The sequence below is a fragment of the Bidens hawaiensis genome, unplaced genomic scaffold (genome assembly GCF_021521415.1).
Source record: "Bidens hawaiensis isolate Kalapana, Puna unplaced genomic scaffold, B.hawaiensis_p1.1 tig00016263_1, whole genome shotgun sequence".
NCBI lineage: Eukaryota > Viridiplantae > Streptophyta > Magnoliopsida > Asterales > Asteraceae > Bidens > Bidens hawaiensis.
This window is the reverse complement of record NW_027492483.1, coordinates 438,031-455,140: the sequence shown is the minus strand read 5'-3', so window position 1 is coordinate 455,140 and position 17,110 is coordinate 438,031. Positions and strand designations below refer to the sequence as shown.

The following is a 17,110-nucleotide window of genomic DNA, read 5'->3' as shown; positions in this document are numbered from 1 at the left end:
GATTAGGATTGACTTCGATTTCTCAAATACCAATCCTAACAACTTCGAGTGGTTGTAGTTAACTCACACAACCTCCCCTTGGTTGATTAGATTAGGTTATAATTACACATTCCATTAACATATGATTTCTTTAACTAGCATGATAACCTAAGTAATCGTGTTAAAAATTGTTATTTTAGAATTATCAAAACTAGAGAAATAGATCATAACCTATATCTCATCATTTTAAGTGGCAACATAGAGATCCATGTTATATCTTGAATAAATTACCAAAGTATTCTTTTTACCATTGCTAGTTTCCAAGAACATGAATGATCATGAATGATTTTTAGTCATCAACCTTGATGTATTGAGTTAAAGTGAAAACGTTTCTTCATCAATGGATAATTGCAAAATAACCATGTACTTTACCAAGCTAAAACACATGTTTCACCTAATCATCAAGTAAAACAAAGCTTCTTCATAGATTTTAGATGGTAAATGGAGTTTAGCTTATAATGAGCATTGTTATAAACATTAAAAGAGATGATGATAACAAACACATGATTAAACTAGAAAAATCTAACCAAATATGAATGAATCTTCCTTCTTAATGATGATGATGGATTATGATGATGTTGATGATGATGGATAATGATGGTAACCTCCAAGCCTTCAAACTCTTCACAAGATCTTCAGTATGAGTTTAATGTGAGTGTTTTTATACAGAGAAACCCGTATAGAGATATTTTTCAAGCACACTTGATTAATGCAACATTCTCCTCTATTTATAGGCAGTCTGAGAAGGTAGGCACGACCCCATGTCCTTAGAGGCACGACCTCGTGTCCAGGTGTCCAGTTGCATTAAATGTTGTCAGATCGTAAACGATGACTCACCACGGGGGCGTGCTTCCTGAGGCACGACCCCGTGCTTTTTAATGACATGTGCTAATTCTTTTTGTCTTTTTTTGGAAGGTGACCATGGCCCCATGGTGGCCTACGCACGGCCCCATGCTTCTTTGTCCAATGTTTGTTATTTAATGTAGATTTTTGTCTTTTCTTGAGTTTAGAAGCATGGGGGCGTGGTCCTTGAGGCACAGGCCCGTGGTTGAGGATTTTTTTAGTTTTCTTTCGTTTTTCTTCGTCTTTTCACTTGTTTCTTCGTTCAAGTCATGGTTTTACCTGAAATTGCATTTTAATATGATAAGTAGCCTTCTGAGCTATATTATTAGATAAAGGTTGTAGTTATTAGAGATTATTTGATGCTAAAAAGATGTATAATTTTATGTACATCAAATATCCCCACACTTGAACCTTGCTTGTCCTCAAGCAAGCTACTTATAAATATTCTCTAAAAATAGCAAGTTAGGACCATAGCTTCAAATATCCCCATAAGAGTTCTAAGAAAATGGGAACAAAATAACCAACCTTAAATCATTGGAATATATGTAATGATATATAAAAAGGTGATTCATTTTTATGAGCTTCTGTTTATGCAAAACGTCATGTTCTCACAATGTTCACTCACACTTGGTTTATATATCTGATCATACCCGTGATGTATGTATGTGAACACTCTTAGTCAAAATGTGACCTGTGAAAAATAAGCTTGTAACAAGTTCAAATCTCCACCTTTGTGAAGGGTTGCATAGATCAGAAGGTACTATGGGTTGGTTTTGTCTAAATAGAGATTGGTATTTATCAGTTCAGGGTCTTATGTTAATGAGGATGGTAAATACAACTTATGCTGATTGTCGGGAATCTTAAGATGTCTTCAATGGTCAGCTTCTTTTCTCCCGTTTGTGTGATTTTTTTCACAAACCTAGTGACTCTTTTAATGTCAGATCGTCAAGACCAGTTTTGTCGAGGATGTGAATCAGTTCTTCCTCAATCCTGCTCTAAACATAACTCTCAACCCTAATGGATCATTCGGCTTTGAGTCTAATAGCCCCCACCCTCATTAGTTCAGTATGTTCATGTTGAGACTGAGTGTGACTTTTTCTACTTCTTCCTTTATGGGACCAGTTTCCGCATCCTAAGCATCATTCATATCTTTTTGTTTTTCTTTTCATTGTGCTTTTGGAACTCCACAAAATGGTAGCCTTTGTTCGTCTTGGCGCCCCTTTTTCCTCACCTCATTGCTAAAGAGAAAAATTCTCTCCCTAAGTTCTGGAGGCAACCTAGGTTTTTCGAAATGTATGCAGCAAAGGAAATTGAAATCGATAATGCATTTCCAGTTCTTTAGGGTCTGCCGGTAAAAGTGTCACACCCCAGACCACGACCTAGTCGTGCGACCCTTATGTTGGTACCATGTTTGTAAATATATCAGAGTTATGTGCGGAAGTTATAAATATGTGGATTTAAAATATTATTATTTACAATCAAAAGACAGGATTTATAAAACACCCGTTTTAAGTTTAACAAAATATTACTTGTTCATTACAAACCACCATTTCATATTTTAATATTTAACAAAATATCCGAGCCATCGGATATCTTATGCACTTCGAGCTTCCAAGCTCCTATTCTTGATTACCTGCAAAATGTTTAGAAAATACGTCAGCAACACATGCTGGTGAATATGCTAAAGCTAAAATATTTTTTTTTACTTGATTACCCCTCGAGACATAACTTTGGTCCGGCCCATCGTGGCTTAGGAATAATCAAGCTTTAAAACAAACACAATAATAAACTCAAGTCTCTACACAAAGAACCCCCAGCAAACACCGCAGTGTTTGACATTACTTAGGTACCACACGTATACATATGGTCATTCTTACTTGGACGTAACTTTCGTCCGGCCCATCGTGGCGAAGGTCGTGACCAAGTGTGGGGCAGTGTGCCCACCGATTTATTACCACATATGTAAGGATCCAAATAAACGTACACGGCAGCCTGAGGGCTAGAACATACTTTTGTTTATAAGGTTTTTGAGACACGTAGTCCCATGTAATTCTTTTCAGTTAATTTGTTTGACTCGATTAAACAAGTTTGTAAAGTTGGGGCGTATTCACCTTTTTCGTTTTGGATCAGCTTCAATACACTATTTGAGGGTCTTTCCCTTATCTTGCTATCTCGCACCTATAATACGAGTATAAATTTTTGTTAGTCAGATATACAATCCGACTTAAGACCTTTAGTCTCTTTTTATGATCGTTACCTCGATTATATTTTCTTTACTTTAAAACCTTAGTTAAAAAATATTCTTTCTTTCTTTTCTTTTATAATTAAAAGTCTTTCTTTTAACTTATTTACTTTTCTTTTTCTTTTATAAGATAAACCTTTAGTTAATCTTATTTTATTTTTATTTAAAACCCTACGTTTCTTCTTCTATAAGAAACGTATACTTTCTTTTCTTTATTGTCTAAGAATAATTATACTAAACTTAAATAATATTTATAACAAAGAATTATATAATAATCACCTTGATATTATATATATATATATATTAAAATGTAAGTTTTTACCCACTCACATTGTTCACTGTTCATGAAATCCTCAATATACAACCACACACGTGTAAAACCCTTATCCATAATATAACAATAAGCAACCAAGATAAGCAGCCAACATCAGTACCTTTTTCATATCATCTTCCTCACATTACATCACAAACACTTTCTAACCTTCACATCAATATCATAACTACAACGACGTATCTCGCATCCAACACGGCTCGCCCAATTAGGTAACGTGTAAATTCTTAATCTTCCTTTATATGGATTACCTCATAGAAATAAAATCCCTTCGAAACCGTAGACACATGTTTCAGATTATTCGTTCCACTGTTGCTACTTCTGAATGAGATTGCCCCACTTTGCCTCCACTTCAGTTCTTAGGTTATTACATTTTTAAAATTGGGGTTTTTACAATTGAATATACTGACTCATAAAAGAAGTTAAATATATTTATGGTTGACTTTTTTAGTTTTGTTTCTTTGGTAGTATTTGATATCATATGCCTCCAGCCTATTTAGGTGTTTCAAAATCGATGTAACAAAATTCCTACTAATTGAGATTTATTCTAAGTTAGTTAATATCTGAAATGTATTCTAAATTAGTTAATCTTAAATTCTTAATGACTTTGAACCCTTCTTTTGTTCAATATCATATTTCTACTTGCTATTACTTACAGGTCAACATGTAACTCATATGTAATTTTTTTACGGTTCTGGCCTTTTTATCTTTTGTTTATTAATTATCTTTGATTGTCGTCTTCTTCACAGATTTCTAATTATTTGTTTCTTTTATGTCAAGGATCTTTATCTATTAGGCCAATTGCATCTTTGATATGTATTTCTGTTAAAGTCAAATGCTTACATGTTTCTTATGTTTATTCTAACCCTGTAATGCTACTGTTATTTACCAACTCTTTTTACACCAGTCTAGCAAGTTACTAAAATACGTCACAGACTACCGTTAATTTACTTTACCTTTAGTTACTATAATACTATAACTTTACTTCCTCTTATAAGTATCGTACATCTATGTCTTCTAATAGTAGTAGAAAACGTCCACGTAACGTCTCCGCTTCATATGATGGGTTTGCATCTGCTGAAAAGTGTACACATCGAGCATCAATGCTTCGTGCTTCTACATCACATATGTCCACATACATCGACCTTGGTGACTGCCAGTGTTTGTCAATTTTGTGGAGCCTATTTCTGGTATAATGAGCGTTCGTTGTCTACATACTGTAATGGTAATCCACGTTATACACAATGCTGCAAAGGTGGCGACATCAAGCTTCCTTTTTTCAGGTCATATAGCCCCGCTATTGTTCAACTGTATGAACAGCCTCATTTTCTATCGAATATTCATGCATATAACTATATGTTTTCTATGACTTCGTTTCTATTTTCTATCCAATTAAAGAAGAACCAAGATCCCCATCATCTGACTGGATGCAATGCCATTCCGATCAACGAAGATGGCATACTGGAACTTTGCCTTCAATTCAGTTGACTCCCAACCTAACAACGGTGAAGGGCCATCCCGAAAACCCAAGATGAGGGTGATAATGCCCTATGAAAGTTTCCGAATGCCACCAATTGTGAAGGAGACCGTTCAACTCATGGAGGAAGAGGAACCTGAAGAAGAAGAAGAGGACCCTGAGGAAGAAGAAGATCCGGAAGAAGAATCTGAGGAAGAAGCAGAGGAAGAATACCCTGATAATCCAAATGAAATGACAACACCGATGGAGGAATCACTCGCTTCCTAAAACCCAAGCTATGGTTCTGTTGACCCCTATGTTCAATACCTTGAGAAACTCAAGAACCAAGCCTCATCAAGTTTTTCACCATTTCAAGGCACGATCCCAACGGAAGAAGAGTAAGCCAATGAGATTCGAGAACAAAACAAAGCTACTGAAGCTTTCTTTCACTACTCATCTGACGTGACCGCCTCCCCGTATCCAGAACCAAGAAATCATTATGACATGGTGACAATGGGTTACCGCGACCCACCTCCTAGATATGGATACCCCAACGAAATCCCGCAGTCACAAGAGGAACACTTAGACCGCGCATTGCATTAGTCGGATGAATTAAGGAAAAAGATGACCGTTGATGGGAAGAAAAAGAAGAAGATAGGAGAGACGCTTCTTCAGAAATGCAACAAGTTAACCAAGGTGGTTAGGAAGTTCATGAGAGATTGAAGATGGTGAAGGATGTGAGGTGAAGTATGTGTATTAATGTAATCTTATGTGTTTTGTGAAATATGTGTAATAAAGAATGTTGAGACGTTCTCAAATAAAGATAGGATAATCAGTATATATATATATCAATCAAACGATTTGTAAAATAAATATATATATTATTTTGTGATATATATATATATATTGTTGTGAAATAAAATATATGTTTAATTAGGAAAGTTTGTTAAAATTTCAGTTAAAGAAATATTGAAAAAGAAAAATATAATGTCTCAACAAAGCAACAACATAGAGAATGCACGTAAAGAAGAAGAAATAAGAAAAGAAAAAGGAAAAGGTCCTGAAAACTAACAAGATGAACCAATTCCTGAAAAATATATGAGTCAAATACAAAGAATGATAAAGGATGCGGTAAGAGAAGAATCTATGGCTAGATCTCAATCAAAACACTCTAAACATTCTCAATCTGTTAATCTTTCCCATAAGTCCGTTAAGTCTCGTCCGAAACCATCTCGTGTTGAGGAAAGTGTTCATGAATCGAATGCCGATGGTAGAGTTCGTCAAGAGTTCAAGAAATTGAATATTGGAGGATGTTCTTTCAAAGATTTCAAGTATTTCGGGCCAAAGGAATTTCATGGAGATAAAGGAGATATCACGACTGTTAGATGGCTTGAGGAGATGGAATCAATTGTCATAATAAGCAAGTGTTCGCGTCAAGAAATGATACAATACTCCGCGCAGATGTTTAGAGGTGAGGCGTTAGAGTGGTGGAACACACTGATTTTGAGCAAAGGACATCAAGAGTTATACAATCTTTCTTGGGATGAATTCAAGGTGATGTTGATGGCAAAGTTTTGTCCCATGCATGAAACCGACCAAATTCAAACTAAATTTCTTAATCACAAGGTCGTGGGGACAAATCTCTGAGAATACAACACAAAATTTCATAAGTACTATCGCCTGGTTCCCCAGCTAGTTAATCCTGAATCCAGCAAGGTCACAAGATACATATGGGGATTGTCGCGGGAAATCCGCGATATGGTGAGGTCTCATTTACCTCAAACTGCCGACTCTGCTATGGAGTTAGATGGTTATCTGATGGGCGGCCTTGTTCGCAACAAAGAAGAAGATATGAAAGTGTCAACAACTAACAATCAAGGGAGAACATGAGGAAGCGCCAACTACAAAGGCAAGGGTGCAAACCAAAGTCGATCTGGGTTCAACTCAAATGCTCCATTTTGCAAGATTTGCCGAAAGCGCCACCGGGGTCAATGTAGACATGTTTCGACAAATGTTCGTGAATCATGCCAAAGACCGGGCCATGCTGCAGCTGACTGTTGGAAGAAGAAGATGACATGTTATAATTTCAATGAGATGGGGCATCTAAGTTTCGAAACCCACGATTGGTGGTGTGGGTGGAAGTGGCTAGAACAAGAAAGAAAATGCAAGAGTCTTCGTACTCGACACAAAAAAGGCCGCTGATATGCCGGAAACCATCACCGGTACGTTTCTAGTCAACGACACCTATGCTAGAGTTTTATTTGATTCGGGTGCCAATTTAAGTTTTATAGATTATAGGTTTTGTAGTCTATTAAACGAAACTTTAACAAAGTTAAATAAAACTCTAAGCGTCGAGACTGCTAGTGGCGAAATCGTTAAAATCTCCGAAGCCCTTGAAAACGGAAAAATTCTCTTAGTTGGTTATATTCTGCCTATTCAATTGTTGCCTGTGACTCTTGCTGGTTTTGATATTGTACTTGGTATGGACTGGTTATCCAACAACCATGCTCGTATCATTTTCAATAGCAAAACCGGCGAACTTCAAGCCCCCGATGAACGAACCATTCAAATTGAAGGGGACAAAGACGTTGGCCAAGTTAGCATAATTTCCATGATTAGGGCTAACAAATGTTTAAATCAAGGATTCGCTACTCATGGCCTACGTCACTGAAGAATCCAAGCTAAAGGAGATAACGGACGTACCTATCGTCTCCGACTATTCTGATGTCTTTCCTGATGAACTTCCTGGAATCCCTCCCAATCGTGAAGTAGATTTTAGGATCGATCTTATTCCCGGTACTGCGCCGATCGCAAAATCACCATACCGTCTTGCTCCGACTAAAATGAAGGAACTAAAGAAACAACTCGACGAACATCTCGAGAAAGGCTTCATTCGACCGAGTTCATCACCATGGGGAGAACCAATTCTATTCGTCAAGAAGAAGGATGGATCTATGCGTATGTGTATCGACTATCGTGCGTTGAACAAAGTCACAATCAAAAACCAATATCCACTTCCTCGAATCGATGATCTTTTTGACCAACTTCAAGGTGCTAGTTTCTTTTCCAAAATCGACCTTCGTTCTGGTTATCACCAACTCAAAGTTCAATCCGAATATATTCCGAAAACCGCTTTCCAAACAAGGTATGGCCAATATGAGTTCACCGTTATGCCGTTTGGACTTACTAATGCGCCTGCTGCGTTCATGGACATGATGAATCGAATCTGCAAGCCTTACTTTGATAAATTTGTTATAGTATTCATCAACGACATACTTATTTATTCTAAGTCTAAGGCTGATCATGAAGTCCACCTCCGAACCTTACTTGAAATACTTAGAACCGAGAAGTTGTACGCCAAGTTCTCAAAATGCGAGTTCTGGTTGCACGAAGTGCAATTTCTTGGGCATGTCATAAATGTGAATGGTATTCAAGTCGATCTCACTAAAATCGAAGCCATCTCGAAGTGGGTAATTCCAAAGTCTCCAACCGAGATTCGAAGTTTCTTAGGTTTGGCCAGCTATTATCAAAGGTTCATTGAAAATTTCTCTCGTATAGTCGTTCCCCTAACTTCCTTGACTCGTAAAAACATTAAATATGAATGGGGAACAAAACAATAAGAGGCATTCGATATACTCAAACAAAAGTCACCCAAGCACCTATACTGGCCTTGCCAGAAGGTACTGAGGATTTTGTTGTTTTTAGTGACGCGTCTCATTCCGGCTTGGGATGCGTACTAATGCAACGCAAGAAAGTGATCACCTATGCCTCTCGTCAACTCAAGGTGCACGAAAAGAACTATACAACTCACGATCTAGAGTTAGGCGCCATAATCTTTGCACTTAAGATATGGAAGCATTGTCTCTATGAAGTAAAATTTATCGTGTACACCGACCATAAAAGCTTAAAACATATCTTCGATCAAAAATAGCTTAATATGCGCAAACGACGATGGATGGAAACTCTCAACGACTACGACTGCGAGATCGTTTATCATGAAGGCAAAGCTAACGTTGTGGTTGATGCCTTGAGTTGTAAAGAGCACGAAAAGACAAAATGAGTCCGAGCATTGCGGCTAGAACTTCAAGTCGATCTACTCGAGAAAATCAAATCTGCCCAAACTTAAGCGATCAATGAAAACCAAACCTCTGACGAAAAACGTAACAGCAACATTGACTCGCTAGTCAGGGGTGACGATGGTATCCTTAGACTCGGTAATAGGATATGGGTACCAATCGTTGGGGACTTGCGTAAGAAAATTATGAACGAAGCTCATAAGTCCAAGTACATGATGCACCCCGGTAGTGACAAAATGTACCAAAATCTCAAACCGAACTACTGGTGGAATGGGATGAAAAAGGACATCGCTTCGTATGTTGCGAACTGTCTACATGTTTGAAGGTCAAGGCTGAACACCAAAAGCATTCGGGATTGCTTCAGCAACCCGAACTTCCCGTAAGGAAGTGGGAGTTAATAACCATGGACTTTATCACTAAACTTCCTAAAACGATTCGACAACATAATGCTATATGGGTTATCGTGGATCGATTGACAAAATCCGCACACTTTATACCCATCAATGTATCGTACTCTAGGGGATAGACTAGCACGTATTTATGTGAACAACATCGTTGCTTTGCATCGAGTACTGTTGTCTATAATTTCCGATCGAGACAGTCATTTCACGTCTCACTTCTGGAAAAGCTTTCAACAAGCATTAGGCACAAAGCTAAACCTTAGCACCGCCTATCACCCACAAACTGATGGGCAAAGCGAAAGGACAATTCAAATTTTGGAAGACATGCTCCACGCTTGTGTGATCGATTTAGGTGGAAGTTGGGATGACCACTTACCCCTAATGGAATTCTCGTGTAACAATAGCTATCACACAAGTATTCAAGCCGCACCATTAGAGGAATTATATGGTCGTAAATGTAGAATGCCCGTGTGTTGGTCTGAAACCGGAGACAATCAATAGATAGTCCAAGAAACCACTGACAAAATCCTTCAAATCTGAGAACGACTTAAGACGGCACGTGATCGCCAAAAGAGTTACGCCGATGTCCGTCGTAAGCCGTTGGGATTCAATTTTGGTGACAAAGTTCTTTCGAAAGTCTCGCCCTGGAGAGGCGTTGTTCGCTTTGGTAAGAAAGGAAAGCTAAGTTCTCGATTCGTTGGACCCTTCAGGGGACTTGAACGAATTGGCACTGTTGCATACCGTTTGCAAATGCCCGAGGAAATGCAAGGGATACACGATGTATTCCATATCTCGAATCTGCAAAAGTGTTTAGCCGACGAATCTCTATCAATGCCCTTAAAAGATGTTGAAATAAATGAAAACTTAAAATTTGTTGAAAAACCAATTCAAATAGAAGATTCGAAAACAAAGAAACTGAAAAGAAGAACGTTAAAAATTGTGAAAGTTAAATGGGACTCACAAAGAGGACCCGAATATACATGGGAACTCGAATCAGAAATGAGAAAGAAATACCCCCACTTATTCTTGTAAAGAAATCTCGATGACGAGATTTATTTCAAGGTGGGGAGGATGTAACATCGAGAAAATTTCGAGTTCAAAATATCAACTTTCCAAAGTATAGGGACCAAATCTGTCAATATCCAAACCCAAGGGTTAACAATGAAAATTATGTTTTCCTAACCCATCGCGATACGCGATGGATCAGAAGAGAGACCCATCGCGTATCGCGATGGGTTGTCTGACAGCGAGACGTGTGTCCTACCACGTGGCCCCACGTGGCACACCGTTCATGGATCAGAAGAGAGACCCATCGCGTATCGCGATGGGTTGTCTGACAGCGAGACGCGTGTCCTACCACGTGGCCCCACGTGACACACCGTTCGCCACGTGGCCACACGTGGCACGTCGCCCGCCACGTGTCAACACGTGACATACCGTCTGCCACATGGCGACACGTGGTAGACCTATATGGTGACTGGCCTGACCTACATCGCGATACGCGATGGGTGACCAGAAGGCCATCGCGTATCGTGAAGGGTGTCCAGATTTTGTCTATAAATAGCAGGTCCGGGAACTTCATTCCTCATCCCAAATTCAGTACATCACTCTATCTCTCTCTCTCTCTCTCTCTAACATCTCACTAGAACTCCATAATCAAACCCTCGATCCACCTCGAAAACCGTGCCCCGATTTCTCGATTTTACGTGTTCGTTTCCTCAAAGTTTGTGCCACCATCCACCGACATATCAACCAAGAAGGCGTTTGTTATTTTCCGACACCATGGAGATGAGTCTCAATAGGCGTGCCGACGAGTGGTGAAGTTTTGGTGTTCATCGTTTGGCGTGCTAAAAGAAAGGTGACAAGAAAGGAAGTTTGATCAAGAAGATAAAGAAGGTGAAACGGCGTTGGAGTGCTGCTCGAATAATTAGGGTTTCCATAAGCCAATAAAGGTACGCGTAACAACAATGAAAATAATAAAATATTATAAAATGCTTAAACCTTAAGTCGAGGTTATACTCGATACCTGGATAAAATAAAAGAAAGCATAACAAAGAAAGAATAAAAGATAAGATTAATGAATATTGATAAATATATATATGTGTAAGTATATATATTCTTTGTTATGAAAATATTATTTAAGTAATAATAAATATTCTTAAATAATAATGAAAAGAAAGAATACGTTTCTTAGAGAAGAAGAAACGTAGGGTTTTATAAATAAACTAAAAGGTTTATAAATTACTTTTTAACTAAAGGTTTTAAAGTAAAAAGAGATTTTTTGAACTAAAGGTTCATCGAGGTAAAGTTTATAAAATAAGACTAAAGGTCTTAAGCCGGATTGGATATCCGACTAACAAATGGTTATACTCGTACTATTGGTGCGAGATAGCAACGGGAAAGACCCTCGGACGGTGTTTGAAGCCGATCCAAATTGAAAAGGTGAATACGCCCCAACTTTTACAAACTTGTTTTCAAACGAGTCAACGTGTTATATAAAAAACTTTACATGAGACTAAGCATCTCTAAAACATTTATAAACAAGGGTATAAATACTGGCCTCATGATATCGTGTACGTTTGTCTGGATCCTTACATATGTGGCAGGCACATCACACCTGGTCACAATTACGCTCGCCTGCAGGGAGTATAACCTTGTGTATACGCATAGGCACTCAACTAGTTGAACGCTGCGGTGTGTGATGGGGGAACCGAGTATAGAGACTTAAGTTTATAAATTGTGTTTTTTTAACTTGATTATTCCTAAGCCACATTGGGCCGAGGCCTATGTAGTCTTGAGGGGTGATTAACTAAAGAAAATATTTTTAGCTTCAGCATATTCACCAGCATTCATTGCTGACGTATTTTCTTACATTTTGCAGGTGAACAAGGATAGCGCTTGGAGTGGCGAAGTGCTATAGATATCCGATGACTCGGATCTTTTGTTTAAAACTTAATATAATATTAATGGTGGTTTTGTAAAGTAAAACAAGTAATCCTTAAACATCAAACAAGAAACTTTTAAATCCCGTCTTTTGTATATGTAAATATTACAATTTAAATCCACAAGTTTATAAGTCTTCCGCTATTTAAACGTAACTCTGATTTAATTACAAATGTGGTACCAACATATGTGTCATACACCTAGGCCGTCGTTTGGGGTGTGACAAATGGTTATGTCGTGCCATACAATCGCGTATTGTCTTTGCACTTTCACGCTCACATAAATGTCGAGTACTGCGGCTGGAATATGATTATTAAGTACCTGTTCAAGTAGATATCCAAAGGCGCCGACCGCATACGTTACTCAATAACCAAGACACCCAAAAATAATGTAGCTGAACCATCTACCAGTGCGCCTCATGTGGATGAAATTTCAAACTTTGTAGACAGTCGCTTTATTTGTCCACATGAGGCATCATGGAGGACCCTAAATTTCCCTATCCATCAAAGAAACCCGCCGGTACAGTCTTTGGCCGTACACCTACCAGATATGCAGAATGTTACTTTTAAAGATGATGATAGCCTTGAATCTATGTTACAAAACCCCTATTCAACGAAAAAAACTTTAACAGAATGGCTACGAAACAACCGTCATGACCCAAGTGGCAGGCACCTACGTTACGTGGACTATCTCAAAGAATTTAAATGGGACGCATCTGACAAGTTTTGGCTAAGAAGAACGTCAACGAAAAAATTTGCAATACGAAGACTAATATACATTCACCCACGTTGTGGCGAAACGTTCTTTTTATGACTACGTTTGTCGCACCAAAGAGGTTGCCAATCATTCAGGGATATACGCACTGTAAATGGTCAATTGGCACCTACATTTAGAGATGCAAGTCAGATGCTTAACTTACTAGACGATGACAATGAATGGTCGTCTACGTTTGAGGAAGCATCGGCCTGGGCCACGTCTTTTGAATTATGGTCGCTATCTGCCCACATGCTTCAGTATTGTGACATATCAAATCCACAATAGCTTTGGGAACAACAATGGCATAAAATGGCAGACGATGCAATTCACACACACCAACTTCTCAATTGTGACGACCAGAAACAGTACGTGTTACAGGAGCTCGAACTGCTACTGCGTACTGCTCCCATGCCAGTTACGTTGTCAAAATATGGAATACCTTTACCTAATGCACATTCACTCCAATGTCTTAACAACATGCTTTTATTAGCGGAAAAAAATTACAATAGAGAAAGCCTATCACGTGAACATCAAAAAACAATATATGACCACATAATGTCATTTGTAACCTCGAACTCACAAGTTTTGGATTTCATTTATGGTCATGGTGGCAGGAAAGACTTACCTATGGAACACAATCATTTCTGGGATTCGTTCAGAAGGAAAAGTAGTCCTTGCATTTGCCGCTTCAGGTATAGCATCACTATTGCTACCTGGTGGGAGGACTGCCCTTTCAAGATTCAAAATCCCATTTGACCTCTATGATGAATTAATGTGCTCAATCTCCAAAAACACACATCTCGCACAACTATTTACGGAGGCCTCCATTATAATATGGGATGAGGCACCCATGAACGACCGTCGATGCTTTAAGTCGCTAGATAGATCCTTAAAAGATATATTAAACAACGAGCAATGCCCCTTTGGTGGCAAATCTGTTCTCTTAGGAGGCGACTTTAGACAAACATTACCAATCATACCCAAAGCCTCCAAGACAAACATCATCTCTTCTTCACTCCCACGATCATATCTATGGAACAAATTCGTTTTATTAAACTCACTGAAAACATGCGACTACAAAGACATTCAATAACCCAAGAACAGAAAGAGGAAATATCAAATTTTTCATCATGGCTTCTAGCAATAGGCGACGGCACCATCGGTACCCCAGACGTTGAAGACCCTTACAACACAAAAATCATTGATATCCCAGACAGACACCTAATTCGTTATGACGAAATTGCACTCCATAGTCTTATAAGTTTCATATACGACACAGAATCACTACATAATCCATCCCCAGAATCACTTTCACGAAAAGCAATAGTCTGTCCCACAAATGAGAAGGTTCATGAGATAAACACCTTGGTACATGACATTTGTCTGGGAAGGCCGGTTTGCTATCTAAGCACAGACTCAGTAACCCCCAACGAAGGCACTCACATGGACCCTTGCGTGCTTTATCCGTCCGAGTACCTTAACATGCTAAACTTTAATGGCATGCCACCACACCGACCCGAGCTGAAGAAAAACACACCTATAATTCTACTCAGAAACATAAACCCAAACGATGAACTATGCAACGGCACCCGGCTTATAATTACACAACTACTTCCTAGACTAATAGAAGCAAAAATAATGACCGGTAATCGTATCGGTCATCGTTTTTACATACCACGAGTATCATTGACACATAAAGATAAAGAACTTCCGTTCTCTTTCAAAAGGAAGCAATTTTTAGTAAAACTGTGCTACGCAATGTCCATTAATAAAAGTCAAGGCCAGTCACTAGAGAAAATTGGTGTATATCTTCCCAAACACGTTTTTAGCCATGGTCAACTGTACGTAGCGTTATCAAGAGCTACATCCCTAGATGCACTAAAATTTCTCATTGTACCACAAGAAAACTATGCCCCATTTACAACAAAGAATATTGATTATTCCAACTTTATCAACAACATAAATAATCCTTAGTTTACCAACGTACATAACTCACCCATACGTGTATAGCATAATAACATACATATGTTATCCATACGTGTTTTCTATGTGAGCAAAAACAAATTATATATAAACATTAATGTACAGAACGTTATAGGTTCACCGACAATTACTTATATATCTTCAAAAAAACAGATGGAACATCAACAAATTAGTGATATTAAGGTCGGCTTTCCCGCCGGACCTCTTGAAGTCAGAATAATAAAGAAATGGATACCACACGCAAGACCACAGCTCCTATGCTACCTATTTGTGGATGTCCATGTATGTACAATATCCAATTCTAACTACATATTAGCTTTCATTTATTTTAACTCACATTTACTTTTATCATATAAGGGAAATGCCATTAAAGCCGTTGCAGACGTCACAGATGAATCATACTTTGACAGCGTCATCAGCGTTGGATCATGCTATCGTGTAACAGATACATTAACGGTAGCTGCGAAAACCTACCAGCCAGCTGTCTCACATGAGGCTTCACTTTCCATAGGAAGAAGCGTTGTATTTACTCCCATACAAAACAACAACATCCCAACATACCACTTTGAATTTGCATCTTACGACCAGCTAGAGAGGCACACAAAAGAACAAAAACAACTCGCAGGTAACAACTTTAACTATTCTTTTAAGATTGGGCCCAACTTCAAATCAAGATTCCTATTTATAAGTATACATGTATATAATAAATTATATAAACATAACAATTAAATAATTAATAAATAACATCCAAGCCCGATCCTAAACTAAAGGCTGACAAAGTACTCATGAACCACGCTCGACCTTTAGAAATACAGGTAAAACCAAGCCGAAATCGATGTCAACCCATTTTCAATTAAACCAATTATCAAGCAAATAATAATCTACCAATTATTATTGTAAACTAAAATACTATTCTTATTTCTAATATTATTATTATATTAATATTCATACACTTGAAAGTTGTAAATAATATTCTAACAAAACAGTGTTAAAAAATGAAACCTTAAACATAAACTATGAGATCAATAGACATTGATGAGGATTAAACATTAAAATCACAGCTTCATATATCTCATATTTACATACCCAATGGAAATTAACATGTTTGTTCAGCACACAGACTTTATCGGTCGTATTGAAAATGTGACACCAATACACGACAGGGGTGGAAAACCTATGAGGAAGATAACCCTGCAAGATGACAGGTACACAAACAACGTTAATACATAACAACCAAAAACATATATTGACCTAAATATGCAGGAGAAATATTATTGAGGTCACCTTCTGGAGTGGAAAGTTGTCTGAGGTCGAGGGAGACATACCAGTTGGTGAGATAATGGCGGTCACTGGAACAACGGTCACCAAATTCACAGGTAACATTACACCTTATTTTTAATTTCTAAATTTTACAAGACAAAATTATATATTTCACACAACAATCTAATACATATTTGTTTTATTGTGTCTCACAAATAGTTCCGCACACATCAACAGAAATTCTACAACTAGAAAGCAATGAAGCTACAACCGCAACCATTAACCCTCCAATTCCAAAAATTGAGGCATACAAGAACAGGTACGTTATAAAAGTTTATCACACTCGGCATTATTCATAAACTATTACTAACAACTCTGCCACCAAACAACACAAACTATGTAACAGCTACATCGACATACCTTCTTACACGTCACCAAGACATGCAGGCGCAATCACTACCATTGCTGATATGCTTAAAAATAACAAGGTCCGTCCCTACAACTAGACACCTATTACTTTATCAATCTTAACACGGTTGCTATTACATATGATTTAATTAACTAACAAAACGACCTTTACCAGCAACTACGTTTCACATGCGAGGCCTCAATAACAGATTTTGACACAAGTCGGCCATGGTACTACACAAAATGCAGCATCTGCAACAAAATAACACACCTCCAATTCCTGAAAGAACCAAGTTTTGAATGCCCAAATCATGTTAGAAAACAAGAATCATACGTCATGTAAGTCATACTAAACTACACACATTAACACAA

At 38.0% G+C, this 17,110-nt stretch overlaps 1 protein-coding gene across 1 annotated transcript; it reads left to right on the top strand.

The window, feature by feature from the left end:
* Window positions 1-14,155: 14,155 nt before the first annotated feature.
* On the top strand, window positions 14,156-16,689 carry LOC143551098 (uncharacterized). The gene is made up of 6 exons (XM_077041610.1): window positions 14,156-14,455; window positions 15,224-15,352; window positions 15,428-15,695; window positions 16,191-16,275; window positions 16,334-16,446; window positions 16,550-16,689. The coding sequence occupies exons 1-6, from the start codon at window positions 14,156-14,158 to the stop codon at window positions 16,687-16,689; spliced, it is 1,035 nt and encodes a 344-aa protein (XP_076897725.1).
* The last annotated feature ends 421 nt before the right edge of the window (window positions 16,690-17,110 follow it).

Excerpts from the sequence above, each read along its gene's own strand:
- LOC143551098 (XM_077041610.1), top strand. The coding sequence starts at position 14,156 with ATGCGACTACAAAGACATTCAATAACCCAAGAACAGAAAGAGGAAATA. Across the intron at positions 14,456-15,223 it reads TTCATGAGATAAACACCTTG|ATGGAACATCAACAAATTAG; the intron begins GTACATGACATT and ends TCAAAAAAACAG. Across the intron at positions 15,696-16,190 it reads AGAACAAAAACAACTCGCAG|ACTTTATCGGTCGTATTGAA; the intron begins GTAACAACTTTA and ends TTCAGCACACAG.